The sequence below is a fragment of the Gavia stellata genome, chromosome 2 (assembly GCF_030936135.1).
Source record: "Gavia stellata isolate bGavSte3 chromosome 2, bGavSte3.hap2, whole genome shotgun sequence".
Lineage (NCBI taxonomy): Eukaryota > Metazoa > Chordata > Aves > Gaviiformes > Gaviidae > Gavia > Gavia stellata.
This window is the reverse complement of record NC_082595.1, coordinates 105,047,923-105,070,220: the sequence shown is the minus strand read 5'-3', so window position 1 is coordinate 105,070,220 and position 22,298 is coordinate 105,047,923. Positions and strand designations below refer to the sequence as shown.

The window sequence follows — 22,298 nt, the reverse complement described above, 5'->3', positions numbered from 1 at the left end:
GGAATTTGTTACTCTTTAAGAAATCCACTAGCTAAACAGGAATTACTAAAAGTAGTGTGTGTTATCGAAAGAAAAAAGAGCAGTGACTAGCAAAGGGAGAGTTGTTTTTCAGGGTAGTCTGCCACTTTCTTTTTTGTTCGCCGTCTCCAGCAGCTGGGGGCCGTGCTGGTCTGCTTGTCGTGCCTGCACAGCTCGGCTAAGGAGCCCGTGATGGCAGCTCTTGCTTTCATGAATTCTAACCTCAGCGAGTGTTTAATCATGCCTCAAACAGATTGGTTTTTCAGAGGAAAAACGGTGTTTCTGTTCTGGTATCGCTGTCCAGCTTAATGTAATGAGTGATGGAAGCACTGTGCCTGAGACACGTCCATCTGCTTCCCTCCAGACCGTTCTCTTTCTGGCTTTTTCTGCAGTCTTAAGTTTATCAACCCAGAACACTTGCTGATGATGGGAACTTACCGCTGCCTTTCCATACGTGCTGGCATCTCTACTTCAGCCGAAAGCATGTTTCAGCTCCTGTTTTTGAGCCGACTTGAAATGGGGAAGAAGGCATTAAGGGGTGAGCCTAAGGGTCTTATCCAATTTAAAAAGCTTGTATTAGCATGACAAGTTGTAAAAATGTCGAAGTGGATACAGAGCCAGCGTCTTCCTAGGGACCTGGCACAGGCTGCAGCCTGCCAGGACTGGACTGCATACGCTGTTTGTAGGTCAATCCCCTTTTATATTACATTAAGTCACCTTTTTCAGTTGGTGATGGGGAGGCAGTATGGTTCCGAGACCTTGCCTTTGCATTTGAGACAGCGGAAAAAAGCTTTGGGATCGGTTCCAACTTCCAGAGACATTCTTCATGAGAAGCTGGGCGGGTGGGGAAGTACTTGAAGCAGTTTGTGCCTTTGCTGTCTCTGCTGATTAAACATAATGGTACTTGTGAAGTCAGGCAGAAGTGCAGGCTGCGGCTCCTCTCCCAGCTAATCCCCGCAGCTGCGGAAAGTGGGTGCTCGTGCTGGTGTTCAGTTTGTCTGGACTCCACCAAGGGCAAGCTGAAGTGTAATGAACGCCCTAATTAGCTTGCTCCAATTGCACTGCACTAAGCTCAGCCTTAACACCTAGCTGCAGTTAATTAAAAGACGGGGTTGCTGAGGTTTTATTAGTACAGTGTGTTTGAAACTAGATGAAATGACGGGAGAACGGCGGATGACTTGTGTAAACTGTCAGGGATAGGCGATTACCCGAGCGCAGTGAACAGCCCCATTTGGAGATTGCTTTCCTTCCCAGGTGAGCCAAGGGAGAGTCAAACCAGCGAACAGAAGAGTTTTTATCATTATCAGGTTGCTGAGCCAGCCTGTCCCCTGAATTTCTTAAAGCTTTTAAGAAGAAAAATCTCTGAGCAGATATGTGCACATGATTCATTTGGCAAAAGCTCTCAGCCAACTTCCCAGAGGGGAACTAAAATAATTTCCACATACAAGTAAAGCAAATAGCCTGCGTCTTGTTCATCCTACCAAGTATTATTGACTAGGGCCGAGTAAGAGATCTTTGCAGAGCGTTGATGAAAAGGTTGGCAACTCATTCCACTTGGTCTGGATTATTGCAGCATGGTTGTATAATATTGAATTGCAAGGCTTTTAGTAATCTTCGCAGGCTGTTCAGCCTGAGCCACTAAGCCTAAACTAAAATGTTTAAAAACTGCAGTTCACGCTCTTAAATACTTGCATAGATGTACTTTAAGAACCAGAGACAATTTCAATATATGTTAGATTCTTCCTGCTAATGTGTAGAACAGGTACTGCCTCCTAAGATCCAGCTGCAATGTTCCACTGCAGTGGTATTTGAGACTAGTTATATTTGGCTCATCTTTGTTCCATATCCAGTTTTACAACTACCAGATGACCCCCTAATGAAACATCAAAGAAACCATGAACGGTTGCACTTCAGTGCTCTCTGAAAGATGCATCCAGTGAGTTACAGAGCTCCCACTCTGGTTACGACGGCATTTTGACCATAGGGCAAAAGTGGCTTTCATCTTTTAGACATCACAGCGGCAGTGCAGTACAAATCCTAACTTTCATTTAAACCAAACCAAAAACAACAACAAAAAAGAAATAAACTGTTTATCAGTCTTTTTTTCAAGACAGTTTCCTAAACTATCTTGAGCCCTTTTGTTCTTAATAGTAAGTTTGGGAAAATAGGTGAAGAAACAGTCGTGCTGAATAAAATCCAAAATCCCTTCTAAGAATTTTTTCGGAAAGGAGAATGGATGTACTTTGGAAGCTTCTGAGCATTGACATGTTAGCAATACATTTTTGGATTTGCCAGAGAAGCTAGCTGGATGGAATGAACATATTTTCATCCATGGCTGGGATGAAACCTGAAGTCACCGTTCATGCAGTGTTGTTTCTTGTTCAGTCGTCACAAAATTAATCCAATCTGGATGCTGAATCTAGATCTATAAATATATTTATTATAATATAACAAGAACTTAACAGTAAACATAAACTATATACAATACCATTACAGATAACCCTGTTTTTAATATTATTCACAGAAATAGCCAGTTCTGTTCCAGTGTGAGAAATGAAGAAATAAGCTAAATTGGAAATGTTGAATGTGTTTAGGTCTTGTTGACAGGTAGCACCTCCTTTGGAGGTAGACACACACCAACACTAAAATTAGTCCTGCCCCAGGCAGTTAGAAACTTGTGCTCCAATCTTTAGGTTCACACTTGCACCCTGTTTGACATAAATACTTTAAATGACATACTAGTATATAATTTTGTTGTGCTTATTATTTTTTTTCCTTAAAGAATAAATAAACCAACTGCATAACAAAGGCTGGAACCTCACTGTCAAAATGAGAGACTTGAGTCACCCTATAGCTTGACTCAGCTGACTTGAGCACTTTTTCTTTAAATACTGCAAGATACAAATTTCATTTTTTTTCTTTTATTTTATAAACCATTGTTAATAAAATAAGATGATCAGCTAACCATCTGCATTGATTTCCCCAAAGCCGTAGGCAGACCTCCCTCCGTATAAAAAGGCTAGCTTATTTGGTATGAAATCCAACTAGATACTGACTGTAAGATCTCACCTACGCCCTGTATAGGACCCTCCTTCTTGAATTACCTGCATGGCGTTTGGGATTTGAGTCTGCAAAGGCAAGTATGGCAACTCTTTTCCCTCTGCTTGGAAAGAAATCAGACAATCCTTAGTTTGGGGGTACTTCCTATTTGTGAATTTTAAGATTCTTTCCCCTGCCCCCTCTATGTTACCCAGTCCGTCTCCCATTTGATCCTTTTATGTATAAATTTATAAAGAATTTCCACATCACAATGCTCTCTGGATAGACAATATTTTAATATATATAAAAATATAACCCCTGTGCTGTGCATATACTTACAACTCTACATAGTAATCATTTTAAGTCTTTTATACTGGGCTTAAGTCTATGCATTTTTCTACCATGGGATTTAAACTCGTGTGTTTAAAATCTGTAAATAAGAGAAGTATAAGGTTTCCACACCTATGGGGAAACTTGAAAAATAAAATAAAAAACTTCTCAGACTTTATGTAAAAGATAGTGGCGTATATCCCAACGTAAGGAATTTTGGTTGAGCGCCAAAACTGAGTGCGTAGCCACAACAGGAGGCATCTTCTCCGTTTGATGAAAACATGGAAACCCCACACTACACTGTGTGTTTTAATGTGATCCCAATCAGAAGTGAAGAGCAAGTTTATCAAGAGAATGCCTCTGGAATTGAAGCTGTTTTCATTTTGCATTATGGGAATTGAGCACTGCCAAGTTTGCCCATCAGCCAAACCCGTCAGGAAAAGGTTTAGAGGCCCCCCACCACCTGTGGGCATGGCCACCCGTGCCCACACAAGTATCACCGGGAGCAGAAACTTACCCAGCCCAACAGACCTTTTTGTTTTTCATCAGTTTACATGGAATTTATTACCAATGGCTATGCTGCTTCTCCCCAGTCCCCACCTCACCCCCCTTCTGGGCTCTGCTCTAGAGAACTGAAAGATTCGTTTGATCTGATGGAAGACTGACATCAACCTAAGCCATCTGTCACACAAGATTTCTCTCAGTCATTGGTATTGAAAAGCATGTATTTGTAAAAACAAATGTAGGAATCAAAGTGGTAAGGACACTTTGACCTTTCAGATAGACTGATGCCTAAAGTGTAATAGTAAAACTAATCTGCATGGTTATTTTAAGAATCAAGCTTGAGCTCTAAAGTAAAATGCAGATTTTTTTTTTTTCCCTCTCTTCCCCAGCTTAAAAAATACGTGAAATTCTATTGCACCTGGGTTGACCAAAAGCCGACGTCCAGAACAAGTGCCACTATAACATCTAGTGACACCCTTGTATTAAGTTACAATATCTTACATAGCACGGAGCTCTCTGCTCCTTGTTCACCAAAAGGTGAGGATGATTTTTCTACATTCAATGTAGACACTATTCAAGACTTTAGAGCAATATGTTCACTGGCTGGCTTCGCTGCTTTTGTTTCTTAAGTAGTAGTATTCTTGCCTGCTTGCAACAGGTACGAAGAGTTCTCCATCCAACTCCTGGGTAACATCAGCCGCTCTGAATGTACTTCTTGATTACTACGCAGCCGTGTCGAAAAACAGGGCAGGGCATATTTGGTAGAAGTGTCCATGTATTTGTTTTAGGGTCGTAGGCTTCCATGTTTCCCAGGGCAGGTCCTTCGCTGCTAACGATCCCACCAGTGGCATAAATTTTTCCATCCAGAACCACAGCACTGTATTTTTTAAAAAAGAAAGTTTTAGTTAGTCTTCTTACCCAACAATTTTCTTTTTAGGCTTAAAACAAACCCAATCTTTTGTAACAAGGGGTAAATGATGAATACACCTTTTATTCTTATCTATATAAAGCTGTGTGGGCTTTTCTCTTCCCTCTCCCTTTCTCTCCCCCAAATTAATCCTTTTTGCGTTCCTGCCAGTTAGGTAAATGTTGTCTCTGATTTAAACAACTGAAATTGGTCCAGGTAAGATGTTTCTCCAGCCCATGTATGGGATCTGCAGCAAATGTAGCAGGGCAATGCGTCCCTGTAACACCATGCACACGCAAAAGCAATCCAAGCAATTTGGGGTCCCTGCTGCCTTGGTTGGAATAAACCCTTGCTTTGAGTTACTCCTCTAGTTATCAATGAATGCTGCAAAGCGGAGAAAAAAATCCTCCAAAAAATGCTCTGTTGCTTCAGCGCCTTCCACGGTTGCGCTCTAGGCGGGAGCCTGGAGGTCCTGCTGACTTGTCCTCCTTGCACAGCCCGGGGGGCTGTGTCAAGGGGAAAGCCAACCCGGGGCACACGAATCTGATGGTTGGGGATGTGCAGCTGAGGGATTGGCAGGGGAGCTGTGTGTATGTTGGCATCTGAAGAAGACAAAAACCTTACTGCTTTTTTAAAATGAAAGTGTTCAACTTCAGACACCTCTTGCAAATCAAGGACAATGATGCTGGCGTAATCCCGTGGTCCGTAGGCTCTTGAAAGGAGAGAAGGTGCATTGGTGTGGAAGGTATTTGAAAGAAAAATTGCCCTTCGGCCTCATCTCTTCCTCCTCCTTCTGCTTAACACCTTGGCCCTTCCAGCAATCGTGTGCAGGGCATGACACTTGCTTTGGGCTAATGAAGATGAACAACAAGGGGCTGGGCTCCCGTGTGTGTATTTGGAAAGGGCAGAAAGACGACAGAAGCAGCAGGCTGCTGGGTGGGAAAAGCGTATTCAGGGCTGCCCCCCAACGTTTAAAGAGGTTGTTAAGCTGGATGGGGTCGGCGGTGCCTTTTCTGGTGGTTGGGTTCCCTTCCAAGAGGTTTTCTGGTGGTTGGGTCCCTTCCGAGAGCAGTCGGTGGATGGTTGTGTTGGGAAGGAAAAGGGAGATTTGGAGCGTGAGTACACACCAGAGGATAGCAGGGAGAAAGTGAGGGAGGGGAAGATGCGAAGTTAATTGCAGCCGAGAAGGTGGCCTAGATCTAAGAAGATGGAGAAGGGTAGTAACCCTGTAGGCTTGATAAAAGCAAAATAATTTCTTCTGGCTAATTTTGGAGCAGCGGGAAGAAGGAGGATAAAAGTGATAAAGGCAAAAGACAGAGAGCGCTGGAAGACCTAGGATGAACTGAGACTAAAATGGCACCGACAAAGCCATGTGTTTCTGAAGAACACAAAACTCTGATGTCCTTGTGGAGAAGCAGAGCCTGAGGTTAAAAATAAACCCACAATGACAACAGTGAGGACTCAAATAAGCCTAGTCCCTGGGTACCGCCAGGAAATAGGAAATAATGAGAATCTTGTCAAAATAACTGTTAATCTGAAAGGAGGAGGAAGGAGAGAGAGAGCCTTGAAACACTTGATTAGAGCCAATCCACAAATCAGCAGGGCTGGATGATACATAGCCCAGGGTCCTAAGGGAGTTTGCTAATGAACTTACTGAACCACTGGTAATTATTTTTGAAACGTCAGGGAGAAATGGGGAAGAACGAGGACTTGAGTAAAGCAAGTGTCATCCTGAAAGACAGCTCTGAAAGAGAACGAGCCCACCTCCGAAGGGTGGGCTTGGGTCCCCACCGCCAGGAGGGAGCGGAGGTGGCAGGACCCGCTGACCCAGTAAATCAGACAAATTAAACCATGGTTTAGGACTAAGATATTTGTTGGGGGGTGGGAAGCCCATCTCTGTACTGGAACAAGTTACTATTTAAAAGCAAGCCAGGCTGGGAATTACAGCTTGCAAACTATGGCATGGGGTGGGGGGGAGGATGGTCCCACCTCATGCTGAAATAGTCCCGATGTGGTGGAGGGGCTGCTGAAACCAGCAAGGTGAGAGTTTAGAAATGAGGCCGTGGGGTAGAGGTTGCTGTTTGTGTTTCACTTTGTTCTCTTAATAGTGAAGCTGAAGGAGATGGAAGCTTATTTGATTTGGGATATGCTTTGGGATGTGCCAGGTGGAAGAGGGTCCAGTGTCAGAGATGGACTGCGGTACACAGTAGCTTTGCTGCCTTGGTTCTCTAATAAAATGCTGATCAGGCATTTAAAAAGTACCCCTACACAAAACGTGACCAAAAAAAAAAGCAAATGGATTAATTTAACAATTTTGTTGGGTGAAGTGGGAAAATATAAACAAACTCCCAAACAAAGAAGAAAAGATCCCCAAGAAAGGTCTGGCTGCAGAACTATCAATAATGGGTAATTAAAAGAAATGCTAGCATGGAGCCTGGGGCTTGTTCCATCAGTGTTGACGATCAAGGTCCACTGCCCATGAATGGCCTCAGCTAGGTTTTAATTTACTGGTGTGGACATGCTGGTGTAGATGACAGCACCTCACACCAGCACAGGAGAAGAGGACCTTGGTGGCTGTTACCCCTTACATAGAGGGGTCTGTCTAATACGTACGGCTTGTTACCCGATGAGACTGCTCTGCATGGAGCTTTTGATCTGGATGGGAAGAAGGGGATGGACAGAGGGAGGACTCAGCGTGGAGAGGTTTCCACCTACGCTGTAGGTGACTCTGGGAACAGGAGCCAAGCAACCACCAGCCCTTCCTCACTGGCTGCGTGCTGCATAGCTGAAGTCTGGCCTTAAGTGCCCAGTATCGCCTTGGGCATCTAGTGTTAGATCTTTAAACGGGGACGTGGGTGATCTACAAATTCCTGTGTAGTATCTTATCTGCCCACATCTCTTCGAGTAAAGTCTCCTCTGGGGCATGTTTAGTGGCAGCTACTCTAAGCCAGAGCTGCTGCGACCATAGAGCAGCTGAGTAGCCAAGCACACCTTCCTGAAGCGATCTGGGTCCAGGTTCCTCCCCAGCCCATGCTCTGGATTAGGGGTTACAGCGGGTGGGCAAACCCTGCTCTTGCTCTCCAGCACTGAAAGAAATTCCTGGCCAGTGGCTGAGACAAGCAGCTCAATACTGTAGCCTCCCATCATGGTGCTGATGCCTTGGGGAAGAAATGGGTGCTGAATCCCACCCTCTGAAAGACTATGAATTTTAAATGGTGACCAGAGTAGCTTCTGCCCCCTCCATATGCAATTCCCATAGAAAAGATTGGCGTAACGCTTAGCTTGTGAGTCATGCCTAAGGTTAAGAAAAACAGCGAGCTACTCCTGCTATCAAGAAACAGGCAGTTCTAAGTACGCAGTGGGTATTTATGTGTGCAGGGGACTTTGGAGACATTCAGGCATCTCTGAGGCTAAAGTGGGAGGTAGGTACTTAAGATCAATTAGGAATTCAGTCCTAGATTGCTGCTACTTTGGTGTATTAGGAGAATCACTGCTAATTTCTGGGACCTTAGGGAATAGGAAACTCAAGTGGGCTCTAAAACCTGGAGGAAAGTGAGTAGAAAGGAGTATGCTCATTGCTCTCTCTTCATTACTGTGACAACATTTCTTTTCTCCCCTCCCTTCCATCCCATCAGCTGTAAAAACATCGTTACCAAGGCTGACGTACAAAGAAAGAAATAATTACAATAATTAGGATGCGAGTTTATTGCTCGGTGCCATTAATCCTGAGAGATAAAATGATTACAGGCTGTCAGAGCCTGGGAAGGAAGGAAGCTCCACGCCGCAGAGCCTCGCTGCGAGGACAGAAACCCTCCGGCAGCTTTGGGGGCACCGACCTCCCCAGCTAAGGAGCAGCCGGACCTCCGTCTCTCCAGCAGCACGCCCAGGGTGAAGGTAAACGGTGTCAAAAAGGAGGTCACTTCATCCACTCCTTCCAGGAAAACACATTTCAGCATTTTGCAAATTATTACCTGGCAGGCTAACGACCCTGCTTTCTACTCCCTGGGTAATTACTGCAGTTTACTAGAGAGGCTTCACCTATAGCCCTGCAGCTGAGTCACCGGCGGTGCCAGCGCGTCCTTCATTGCCCAAACCGTGAGCAGTGTCAGAGGATCACGCTGTGACTGTCCCCCCACACTGCCACTGCTAGTCCGCTCCGTCTGCTGACCTCCACGAAGCTATGAATCATGCTCCTAAGAAAACCCCAACGAGGCTGAGGGGCACCAAGGGCTGGTGGGGACCTGGCTGTCCATGGTTGGAGTGCTTGTGTAATCTGAACACCCTTTAAATCTCTTCCGTGCCTATCCACTTTGCAGTCCTTCCCCAGCTTGAGCAAACGGGGCAGAGAAGATCCCGCTCTGACAGCTGGACTTTAAAGGACTTGATGGACAAAATGAATCATTGAATCATAGACTCGTAGAACAGCCCAGGCTGGAAGGAACCTCGAAAGATCATCTGGTCCAACCTTCCGTGGGAAAGAGACACTAGATGAGATTATCTAGCACCCTGTGCCATCACATCTTGAAAACCTCCGGTGATGGGGACTCCACCACATCTCTGGGGAGGTTGTTCCAGTGAATGATTGATCTCACTGTAAAAAATTTCTTTCTTACATTGAGATGAAACCTCTCCCAGTGCAACTTGTACCTGTTGCCCCTTGTCTTCTCCACGTGGCTCCTTCTGAAAAGAGAGCCTCTGTCCTCTTTGTAGCCATCCTTTCAGTACTGGCATACTGTGATGAAGTTCCCCCTGAGCCTTCTCTTCTCCAGGGAGAAGAGACCTAACTCCTTCAGTCTTTCCTTGTAAGGCAGGTTCTCCAGCCCTTTGATCATCTTCATGGCCCTCCTTTGGATCTTCTCCAGTCTGTCCACATCTTTTTTGAATTCTGGGGATCAACACTGAACACAGTACTCCAGATGCAGCCTTACAAGTACTGAGCAGAGTGGGATGATCACATCTCTACCTCTGCTAGTAATGTCCCTGCAGACGCAGCCTGGGATCTGATTTGCCTTTGTTGCTGCATTTGACTTTGAATTGCTTTTTAATGAACTTTTTTAATAACATATGAGCAAACCTACCCGTGCTCCAGCTCAGACGTGGAGCACCAGGGCTCAGCACACACGAGCTGGTCCTGCTTTCGGCTGGGGCCCTGCTCAGGCAGCTCAGCTGTCATTTGCTTGGTGGCCACCTTCCCACCAAGACTGTTATGAACCCTCCACTTTGCGTTCAGTAGTGAAAGTCCCCTGATGGGCAGTAATTTGGAAGCAACCCAAAGCTGAGGATGTCAGTGCCTCTTTGCTGTAGTGTTTGAGAGCCAAGTGCCTGGGAGCTCCTGCTCCAGCCCTTCCCTCTCCCAGTCGTGATGGGCAGACATAGCTCCAAACAGTGGGAGTACCAGCAAAGTTTGTTAATTTTGATTATTATTATTTTAAAATTTCCTGCTTAGTCCTAAAGATCACATCAGCCTTACCAGGAAATGTTAAAAAAGAAAGAAAAATAATCCTATATTGTAATGTCTAGGGTTGTAAAAGAGATTTGAAACAGCTGAATTAGCATGTTGTTTTGATTCCCTGAAACTTAATATCTTCTGAGTCCACAAACAAAGCTCCTCTCCCTCCTCACTCCTGCCTATGCACGCACACGCGCTCACTAATTTATTTGGAGCAGTTCCATAAAGGTTATTAAATATTATCAGTTAGTCAGACACGGAATCTGCTTAGAAGAAGAAAAAAACCCCTGCACTTTTTAGGGGATGAATTTCTTTCCTGCCCTAAGACTTCACAAGGACTTTACTGGAGGTGGAACTGACCGATGCTTGCCAACTGGGTTGAGTAAGCGCTAGGACAGGAGAAGGCTGCAGGGTACCAGCTACTGCGGGAAGTGGCTGCGTGCGGTGCTAGGCAGAGCTGCAAGCACCCCGTAAGCTTTTGCTTAAACCGGGGACCTTTCAGTGAAACCTGCACCGTGGTTTGCAACACCAAAGTGAAAGGCATTGCCGCTGTCTCTGTGGGGGGTGGTGCTCAGGGTGCCAAAGCGTCGTCCTGAGTTCGGTAGCGGTGCTGACAACCTGCGTGGCTGTTTGCGGCCGGGTTGGCAGCCAGGGTGTTATGTTGGAGAGGGCTCGGGCTCGGGTGCTGCCAGAGGTGTCATCTTTACAATGAGATGGATAAATGAGGGTCCAGATTAGTCATGGTCAATTAGGAGGATATCATGCCACTTCTTGGAGCTGGATTATTAGTGTGGGTGTTTTGGCCAAGCTCCAGTTATATTCTCCCCTACTCTGTGAGCACTTTCCCGTGCTAATGATCCAAAATCATCATGTGGCATTGTTACTTTTTGCTGAAAACCAGCAATGTTTTATTCCAAAGTCCGTCGCACATCAGTAACGGCCTGAGTGCTCTGTCTGTATCAGTTACGCTTTAATGCACACCGAAATCCTTCATGTCATCAACTGCTACAGAAAATATTGCTATTAGTCTGGTGCGGCAGTTCTCATCCGCTGTCCGTGCAGCATAGTCCCAGCCACACGTCTCCTTCCAGATATGCCGGAAGATTTCAGTTTTCCCTTCTGGACCACAAACACTTCCAGCTGCAAATGCTGCCTGCTGAACAGACCAGCCTTTACTTCTGTGGGCTCAAGAAGCGCGAGGCTATTAAGGAACCATGCTCCGTAATAGCTTCACCTGGGAATAGCCATCCAAACAAGCTGTGCTCTACCCCCTTCCAGTGCCTGGAGTTACCACAAGCTTTGCAATGAGGAAAGGAATCAGCTGAGGGAGTCTGTGGCTGGTGCTGTACATTAGCAATGCCTAGTAGTTAAGCACAGGAGTCACTGTGCTTCGCTGTTCAAGAACAAGGGCTTATTTAAAAAGAAGAGGAAAAAAAGAAATCCACAAACTGACCCTGGTTTTGTGCTGTTCAGCCTGAGTCGAAGTTTTATTAAAGATTTCCATTTGGCAGAACCATCTAATAAATCTTACTAGTTAACAGTCAGAGGAGGAGGAAGAAAATGCTTTTCTGGTGTCTGTTGGGAATTGCTGGTACTAAATTAGCTGCTCTGGAATTATTGCTGGCACCATCATGCTGCCGCTGTTGCCCCGTGGAGGCTCTCTGTAGCACAGGCCAGTTTGCACGCCGCCTGCATCCTAAGCAAGCAGAATATGGAATTTTTAATCATGAACAGAAATGCGTTTAGTATTCTTTTTGCTTGTGGAAAAATAAACCCTTGAAGGGCATGGCGGGAAGGGAGAGCGCCTGCCTGCAAAGGGAGGACTCTCCAGCGCTGGAGGGGAGGGATGTCTTTGCAAGTCTTTCTGGAGGGAGGTGTCCAGGAGAGCAAGGTGTGATCATCTCAGCTCTTCATCCCTGTTGCCTGCTGTCTGCTGCCTCTGCCTCCACAGATCCCGCAAACTTGGAGCTGCCAAACCGAGACGGGGTCCATGTGGCAAACAGGACACATTTGCCTGATGTTTGGGAAATGTCAAGTATTTCTCTCACCCTCATGTGTCACGTGGAAGACATTCAAGACCTGTGCATGAACTCTCAGAGAATTTTAAAACGCTTCAGGCCTATTATAGCTCTTTGCCCATTTGGCACCATTCCTCAAAGGGTTAATTCTAGGTCAACAAGAATTTCTTATTGACTTCTGTCAGGCTGGGCTTAATCTGAACATGATGCTCAATTTGCTCTTCTGTTGATTGTGAGCTGGAGACCTGAACCATTTATTTTTCATTTTTCAGTAAAAGTAATTTAACTTGATCTTAAAACCATGCGAATGGACCTTTAATTTTGCACATGTGGGGAATGTCACACACATTTCTTTTTCCCCTGCTCGACGCCATCACGCTCCCTAGTCATGCAGAAACAGTGCGGATAAAAAAAAAAAAAGTGATGTGGTCAAGATTTTTCCCAGCAAATTCGGTATTGAGTGATTCCTGGTGAGAGGAGATCAATAGCATGCAGTTAAGTTTTAAGTTGTTTATGTTGCTGCTTTTAAACCATGTTTTTTTGTGATCCATGCTAATGAGTGGAATGAGGCATTTATAGATTCATAGACTAAGGTCAGAAGGGATCTCTGTGCTTAGTTAATCTGAGCTTGTGTATACGCAGGCCATGGACTTTTCCCCAGGCAGCATCTCTCTTGGAAACATATCTAATCTCCTCTTAAAAATCCCGAGTGTTGATGAGTTCGCTCCCTCCCTTGCTGGTTCTCTGTTTAACTATCCTTGTTGTTGGGAAAGAGCCTCACTTCAAGGCTGACTCGACTTTCTAGCCCTTGTAACCTGCTACACCTTTGTCTGCGAGACTGAAAGCTTTTCCACTTCCTCCCAGTGATCAAGTCACCTCTCAGCCTTTTTTTGATAAGCTCCTTAAATTTCATGTCAAAGATTTGATTTGCAACCTGGGGTCATTTTAGCAGCTTCCCTTTGAACTTCTGCTGATATATCCACATGTTGATGCGTGGACCCAAGACCTGCATTCAACCCCCACTGCCGTATGCAGCAGCACTCTCTTTTCCCAGCTTCAACTTGTTTTCATTTCGGTGTTAGGGCTCATATTATATCTCCAATATTGCATTGACCTTTTATCCACCACAACGCGATGAGAGCTCATCTTGAGTAGCTCTGAGTGGCCTCCCTTATGCCCTCCTCTGAGTGCCTGACTTTCTCAGGGGAGGAGGGCTGCTATGCAGGTACAGCCCGCAGTTGTGCTTCCGCCATGTATTACTTTGCATTTAACACACTGCTGCTAGCTTGAGACTGTCTAACTGAGACATGCAGATAACTGGCGAGAATAACTCCTTCTGTAATATTTTTTACCCACCAAGTGTTATGCCACCTGCAGCCTTTACCAGGGGAGATTTTCTATTATCTGGGTTGTTGGTAGAGATATTAAATAGCATTGAAGAAGAATCAATGCTTGCTACCGGTGGCCTTGCTCAATGATATCTTCTCATTAACGACTACATTTTGAGATCTGTCAGTGAAGCAGATTTAATCTCTCTAATGTGTGCCTTGTTAATTCCATATAATACCAGCCAAATACCTTGGAGAAATTGCAGTATATTATAGCATCACAGTTGTCTTTAGCAGCCAGAACAAAGATTTATTAAAAACCAAAACAAGGAACACAATTTCCCTCCAAAAAAGCAAAAGATGACAGGTTGGTTTAACAAGACCCATTTTCCAGGGAAGCGCATTGATTGCTGTTCATTATATTATTAGCATCTAGTTATTTGTTGATGAAATCCCAAATTAACGACCCTGGTATTTTGCAGAGGACCAACATCAGGCTAAGAGGTCTCACTTAGCCTGATGTTGGTACTTTGCAAATTTAATTGCTGCACTAAAATTCCCCCTTTCACCTTTGCAAAATATGGAAACACTTTGGTAGTGCCCTGATCCATCCTGAACTGTGAGAGTTATTAAAAAACAACATTAGTGGTTTGTTCAGCTTCTCAGCGAAGCCTCTACAGATGGCTGTGTCTAAGATGGCCAGGTTGCCTGATTTGAGAACTTGATTTCTGACCTTTTTCGTTCACATCCTTCCCTGCTGACATCAGTGACCGTTTTTGGTCCCTCACAGCAGCATATGGAACCAAACCTTCTTGCTCTCTTCCAAATACAGCTGAGAATGAGGGATATGTGGAAGAGTGGATGAGGGAAAGGCTGTGGGTGTTGTCTACCTGGACTTTAGTAAAGCCTTCGACACTGTCCCCCACAGTATTCTCCTGGAGAAGCTGGCGAGTCGTGGCTTAGACAGGCGCACTCTTCACTGGGTAAAAAACTGGCTGGATGGCCGAGCCCAGAGAGTTGTGGTGAATGGAGAGAAATCCAGTTGGCAGCCGGTCACAAGCGGAGTCCCCCAGGGCTCAGTTGTGGGACCGGTCTTGTTTAATGTATTTATCAATGATCTGGATGAGGGGATCGAGTGCTCCCTCAGCAGGTTTGGAGATGACACCAAATTGGGTCGGAGTGTTGATCTGCTGCAGGGTAGGAAGGCTCTGCAGAGGGATCTGGACAGGCTGGATTGATGGGCCGAGGCCAATTGTATGAGAACTACCTGAAAGGGGGTTGCAGAGAGGTGGGTGTTGGTCTCTCCTCCCAAGTGACAAGCGACAGGACAAGAGGAAATGGCCTCAAGTTGCGCCAGGGGAGGTTCAGGCTGGATATTAGGAAAAATGTCTTTCCTGAGAGAGTGGTGAAGCATTGGAAGAGGCTGCCCAGGGAGGTGGTGGAGTCACCACCACTGGAGGTGTTCAAGGAACGTGTGGACGTGGCATTGTGGGACATGGTTTAGTGGGCATGGTGGTGTTGGGTTGATGGTTGGACTTGATGATGTTACAGGTCTTTTCCAACCTTAGTGATTCTGTGAGAAATATCCATCCGATCGGTCTGTGTTACACTTTGCTACCTCATCAGCCTCGTCAGCGATAGTTCTATAACTGATTAAAATCACAGATTTGATCCCAAAAGGTTATACTGCCTTTCTTTTTACTCCTCTTAGCCCTTAGTACTTCACTGGTTCCCTCGGCCCTCTGTAGCAGCAGCCAGTTTTTAACCTATTTGTTACTGCTAACCTCCCATTTTCCCTATTTCTATACATACTGATTTATTTAGTTTTTGTCAAAGGTTTTACATTTCCTTTAGGCTGAAATATTTTCCCCATTTAAGAATTTTTGAAATTGTGCCTTCTTTGGCATCCAGTTGCAATGTATTGAACTATTCCTTTTTTTGGTGAGTATCCCACTATAAATGTAGGTTTCCAGTCCACTGTTGCTTTAGGCTTTGAAACTAAAAGTTTGAAGTTACTTGTTGCTGACGGGTGTCATATTCTACTTAAGCAAAGCCAGTTTATTAGGGTGCCTAAGCAGCAGCTAATGTTTAGGTCACTGGTTTACTCTCCTTGGTCCATCACAAGGTCATGTACTGGATTCCCTTCTGTGGGGTCCAGAGCAAAGCATCCCTCCCCAGGTTAGAGACCCTGGGAAGTTTTCGGGTGAGATGCTCAGCCAACAGCCCCTGGTTGAAATCACCCATGACTGTGCAATTTCTCCTGTAGTGTATTCCAGATACATAATTAACAGATTTTTGTTATGTTTTACAAAACAGAGATGTTCAAAGAGCAGTTCAGCCCTCTCTATGGGAAGACACAGGCATGTATCGAATGTACAAGTCCCTCGCTTTTACTGGTTAGGGCTCTAATCCTGAGCTGCATCGTACCCTTTATTTCTGGTTTTCAGGGGAAGAATATCATTAGCAACTGCCTGAGCGCTGCAGGCTCCTCATCCTGCTTTGCCTCCTGCTAGAGCAGAGGGACAAGAAAGACTTGACCTTAGTGCAGGACACAGACAGCCACAGCCGCCTGGGACGGACCCGGCGGCTCCGACCCCTTTACTTACAACAAAATATGCTTCAGCAGCCAAGAGAGGGCGCTCCTTAAATTAATAAAAGGGAAAAAAGGAGAAAACTAGAAAAAAACAGCAAAAAGAGAGAAACTGGGCATGCTTTCTTAAGAAGGAGGCTTTTTCCACCAAAGCAAAAGGTTAAATGCAACAAGTTAAAACACGGAGGTGTTTTTCAGCCATAGGATGGGGCGTAGGGACACCCCTGGGGCAAGGAGCAGAGCTTTTGGCTGAACGTTTGGAGACGCGGGTCCGTTGTGGGCCCGGCTGCTGCCCTGTCGCTGCAATTTCTCCCAGCCCAGCCAGCCTCTTGCCTGGGCGCTTGCCCGGCACAACCCCTCCACCCTGGTTTTGCTCAGTGCCTCAAGACGCTGCTGCAGCGGATATCGATAACAAACCCTCACCCAGCGCCCACCGCAGCGTTTGTGGACCAGCGATGGCTTTTCCCCGTGAAACCGATAGCTCAGCCAGTCCCCAGCGCGGGGATCTGCTCTGCGAGGGGCTGGCGCTGTATAAAGCCTGAGACAAGCCCGTCTTTCTGGAACAGCCACGTAATACTTTCTAAAAGGCCTTTAAGTTCTGCCAGTACCTGCAGTGGGTGCCAAGTTTTATTTTTGTCAGCCAATTTGGGAAGTTGGTTAAACCTGTGACCAGGATCGGGGAAGCGAGCCCAAAAAGCAATCAAAAGCACGTAATAAATAATAATTAATATTGGTGCGTGGTGCTTACTCAGTAATTTTTTTTCTTTCAAGGATCTTTTAGTTAGTTAGGAAAAACATGTTCCACATTATGGTGGTCTCTCCTACAGCAGATATTTATCATCCTCCGATTACACATGGCAAACTGAGGAAAACTGCATTCCTGTAGTCACTGGAGGAGCCCAACACACGTCCCTCCCTGCGATCCATCATGCCTGAACGTGAGGAGACACATGAACTATAGTAGGGTCCTGGATGTGCACTTTGGGAAATGCTGCATCCCTTAACATGTACAAAAAAGAGATGAGGAACACCCCCAGATGGTACACACCTCCCTTTCCCTCTCCCCTTCACTGTTAGCTTGTATTAGCTTATTTATCAGCAGAAAATGTTAAGGCACCGGTAATTCAGTTTTAACGGTTTTTCTCACCTGCAGAACTGCCTGGAGTGGTTCATGTTGGGACCTGCTTTAATATTGCCTTTCTCTGGGTCATAGATGGTGGTTGCTCGTGCATAAGCTCCTCCAAGAATAAAGATGAACCCATTGAGAGTGACTGCAGGAGCGTATTTGTTATCTGTCAATGGAAAGCAACACTGAGATCAGTTTTAGGCTCAGGTTTGGAGACTCTTTTTTTATTTATACATTCCCCTTATTTATAGATAAGTCACGTTTCTCTAAACCTCCAAGGCTAGCAAAAGAAAGATGAGGAAACCTTTCCTGGTTTTGTTCTCCTCTCTCCAAGTTCCCAAAGGCACTTTTAAAGTTCATCAGTCCTTCATCCCCCAGTACGCATCTCCCTCTAAACTGGTGAAGTACAATTATCCTCTCCCGAAGCCTAATGGAGTCACCGTGAAAGCTCCACTCTTACATACGAAATTAAGATGTCAAGTTGTTGCAGAATTTTGAATTGCTGCAAATTTTAACTCAGATGCTTCCCATGCCTGCGCAGGAGCTAAGTACAGAAGAAACCCACAGTGCAGAGACTCACTTAATAATATCCAATAGCTGATTCTCTTTGTATTCTGCTTTTGCTTGTGGGAAGGTCACCCACATAATCCAGAAGATTTTCTGAGACCCGATTTTTTTTCCCCTTCATCTGTCTCGTAAATTCACCTGCATTTTTATTTTCAGATGTGTGTGTACCTCCAAGCAGTCCTGTATTTTAGCAACGCACTGTGTGAGGCTGGAGTTTGAAAATAAGCAAGTCCCTTATCCTAAGTCAAGTTCAATCAGAGTTTCCAAGAAAGCTTTAAAATTCTTGTGTTAGCTGCGGCATTATTAGAAATATTGGTAAAACTAACCATAAATTATTGAATAAAATAATGCTAATTTAATTAGTTGACTTGTCCCGTATGCTGCTAGCACGCCATATGCACATTATTAAATATGAGCCAGTTGGGCTGAAATTTCTCATGATGGTGTCTGTCTTGATGTGATACAGGTTTTTTTAATCAACGTTGCAGTGAAACCAATCGACAGTGTCTGGGAACAAAAGATAGGAAAATACATTGCTTTATTTGAGTCAAAATAAGCCTCACAACCAGTTCTCTGAGAAGCAAGAGCCTAAGCCCTTTGGGGCGTGAAGCAGATGCTTTCTGGGTGGCTACTCTGGTGTGAGGGGACACTTTTATAAAAATTATCCATATGTAGCTATATGTTAAAGCCTCTCCAAAATCTGCATTTTTATATGCTCAGAGAAGGATGACTCTCGTGCATCTCCAGTGGAGAATCAGCCTGGACACAGTCCTGCCGGCTTCAGCCCCTGCAACCCTCCTCCCGGGTGCGGGGAGTTGCGGGCAGTGCACCAGAGAGGAGGTGCAATATTATCTTTACTGTGCTCTTACATCTCTGGTAATGGCCTCTGCATAACGTTGAAGGGGTCTACACGTTCCTCCCAGACCTATAACTCTATGACTGTGTTCTTTTAGGAACACAAAAAGAGATGGGCTTAAACTAGCCCCAGCAGCTTTACTTTTGGCATTTGCTTACCTCTTGCACGGCTGGCGTTGTAACCCTGAGGTTCTTGTAAAATCACCTTATTCCATTAAATATTTAACAAGAGATTTAATTTGACATGAGTTAAGCAAAAGCTGATGAACTTCTCCAGAAGAGAGATAATTTCATTAAATGGGGTTTGAAATGGTTAAACTAGAAGGAAAATAATGGGTTTGCGGTGTCTCCTTCTGTTCCAGCATGGCCATGGGGTGGTCTGGCTCAGTTCATCTCACCCCACATCGGTGCATGCCCGGGGGACGTATGGGGGTGCAGCACCCGGTGTGAAAACAGACAAAACATGTTACGGGTTAAAGCTGGGCTCCTATTATGCTGAGTATCTACAGTCATATGTCAAAAAACCACGGATGTATTAGGAAAATGTCACTGATCCTTGGGAACAGATGGGAAGAAACTAATTCATCCAGAAAATAGAACAAGGAGTATTCAGTTTCTTCTCGGTGCCACTAAGCCACTATAATTCATCAGAAAGACTTATCTGTCCTAACAACCCGTCTCGCATCCCTTTCCAAATCAGACTTGCATATGTGACATTTTTTCCAGTTAAGACACTCATCAGAAATTTTCCATATTTAATTATCACATCGTCCTGGGTTTTTGTCTTCGACTAGCACTGTTCTGCAAAAGAATGAAACTCCTGCATAAAAAACCCCTCTGCTCCCAAATCTCACAGGAAAATTATTTGGGGCTCCCTCAAGGCAGAAACAGTGACTTCTCAGGAGACTGAATGACTGACTTCACATTCCTTTTTGTTAAAGAAAGAGAGGGAAACCCCTTGGTTATTTTTATAGTGACTTTTTTTTTTCTTTTCAAATAGGCAGACAGTTTGATATTCTTTTTCTTTCTTTTTTTAAGAGGCAATTGTTGTTTGATTCTCATCAATTTTTCAATACATCACCTATCTGTTGTCTTTTTACTGCTTTTGGCTAGGTGTGGATGACCACCTTCAGTCTTTAACCTTACTTCATCCCAGGTGCTACCCACACTCTTCCCTTGTTGTTGTCCTTCCCAGGGCTTGGTAACCTCATGCAAACACTCAGGAGACTCCTTCTGTCGCTGCTCTAAGTCCTTAACATGCCCATAGTGCAAGGTGGGTGACGGGGGAGCCTAATTTTACAAAAGCATGTTCTGGTTGGGCTTTTTGGTCAATGCTACTGGGTGTGAACATGAGCTTCTATGGGTCAGAGGCTTACTGTGGGACACAGCGGGGACATCGGTGATTTCAAAGGTCTGCTGGAGGGAAGGAAGAGAGGGGAGAGGGAGCATGGAAACAGAGAAGCAGCCTCCTTTCCCCTCCAAAATTCAAGTGTGGGGGCTGTTGGATATAGTAATCCATTTCAGGCTGGAAAAATCTTAAGTAGGATTTGTCCAGGACAGCAAGCACACTTGAGATTAAAAGGCAGAATAAATGTAAAGGAAATAATAGATAAAAGGTACTCTTCTCTCCAAGTGGATAACACCATAATATCACTCTCCTTTGCTGTTGCTATAGGAAAATACGCAAATATTTCTATTGTAGTGACAGGTCATTGCGGGAAGGGGTATGCACTCAATGACAATCTTTGAGCCGGAGGTGTACTTCACATGGGGTTGATAATTTAACCTACTGGCGTTCTCCTCACTTAGTAACGACAGCGTGCCGTCTGTGATGTGTTTTGTGGCTCCTGTATCTCTTGGTACATTATATGGTCAAGTAGCGCAGTGCTGCTTTCCCTTCCATGACTGCCTAAAGATCTTCCGTCGCCTTCCAGTAAAGCACTCGGTCAGAGCCTGAAGTGGCATTAAAATGAATGGCAGCAGCACTTCGTATGGAAACAGGTTATTAAAACCAAGCTAGTCAAACATTTTTATCAGGAGGAAGAAATAAGGGCATGCCACCAGCCCAGATATAACCCCAACCGAAGGGTGTCCCTGCAGGCACGGGTGGCTGGCGGGGTGTGTGTGGGGGTGATGCACATGATGAAGCAGACTGGAGAAAGGAGACTAGTTAATAGAAACTAAATCTATTTTAATAATAAGTGCCTATCCTCCTCCCTGCATACTATGCAGACAAGCTCAAGAATGGCATAGTAATGGATAAGATAATGTCCCTCAGCCGCCGGGAGTCTGCGGTCTGATCCTTCACACAGCTTGTGAGGCCGAAGTGCAGATACTGCAATTAACAGCAAGCTCTCAGATGTCAGCCCTTCTGGCTCGGTGCTCTCCTGCTAGCTGATTTTTCCCAACTACACAGCCGGTCACAGGGCCCTACAGTTTCCCCAATGACCCTTGAGCAAACCCTCCCCAGAGACCCTGAAGTTGAGCATCCTCACTTGCAAATGCCACATTTTGTGTGGAGGGGATCACCAGTGCCAAAGCAGAAGGCTTCATCTGCCATAGTGGGGCAGTTTCAGCATCAAATTTACCGGCAAAATGTTGATGAACTGAAAAGAGTTGGACAAAGCATGGCCACACAGATGAAGCAGAGGTAGGAAGTGAAAGGGAGGACATCTGCTAAAGGGCAAACACAAAAATACTGACTTTGCTGGGCAGAGGGCAGAGTAAGTATGTGTAGGGAGAACGCATCAGTGAGTGGAAGAAACCATTCTGAATGGAGGATATGGCATATAGGGAGGAGAAATGGGTGAGACAAAGGAAAGTAAAATTCAAGCTCACTAGTGGGAAAACCATTAAGAACTAGCCATGGGAAGAAAAATACGTTGAAGGATGAGATGAACCACTCACTGCTTTTGGACTTCTAGGTGAGAGCTGGCCAAACCCACACACAGGTACTGAACTATTGGCCTTGGGGAGAGGGACAGGCCAAGACATACATCTGATTTTTCTTGTAAAGTCCAAAAACAAATTCATGGGAATGATTATGCATTTTAACCAAAATAAGCCATGGGACAGTGCAGTAAAAATGCACAGATGCTGCTAATGCTGTTTTCCAGATATTTCTTGCATTCTTAGCTCTTTGATTGTCCCACTTTGGCCAGACATATCACTGCAGAAGTAAATGGTATGGTGAGGAACTAGATACTTGGATTAGAAACCAGAAATGCTCATAGATCTTTGACCTCTGTGTTCCTATAGTCCTCACCAGATTTTAAAATTTAATAGTGGTGATGATTAAACACTGGTTTTCTTACAATCCAGAAACATTAATAAAAAGTTGTAATTCCACTAGTACAGACACTGACTGTAAGGATATCAAAAAAGGTATATTTTAGTGCCCTGGCATGAAGGCACAAAGTGAACTAAAAGGCAGTGACAAGATAATTAGGCTTACTTATAATAACTGACTTCAGCATGTCTATGGCCATCTTGTTAAATAAGACAAACCTCAGGAAGCTGGGCATGAAATACATTTTTAGCAGAGCTATATAGGACAGCCCGGCAAGA

General features: G+C 44.9%; 1 protein-coding gene across 1 annotated transcript in view; it reads right to left on the bottom strand.

Annotated features, from left to right (window-relative positions):
- Positions 1-4,584: 4,584 nt before the first annotated feature.
- KLHL29 (kelch like family member 29) overlaps positions 4,585-22,298 on the bottom strand; it is a 247,910-nt gene continuing 230,196 nt past the window's right edge. Inside the window, exons 11-12 of the mRNA XM_059835718.1 lie at positions 17,331-17,475; positions 4,585-4,768 (exon numbers count right to left, since the gene is read on the bottom strand). Of these exons, the coding sequence (XP_059691701.1) occupies positions 4,585-4,768; positions 17,331-17,475 (329 nt within the window). The remainder of the gene's footprint in view (positions 4,769-17,330; positions 17,476-22,298) is intronic.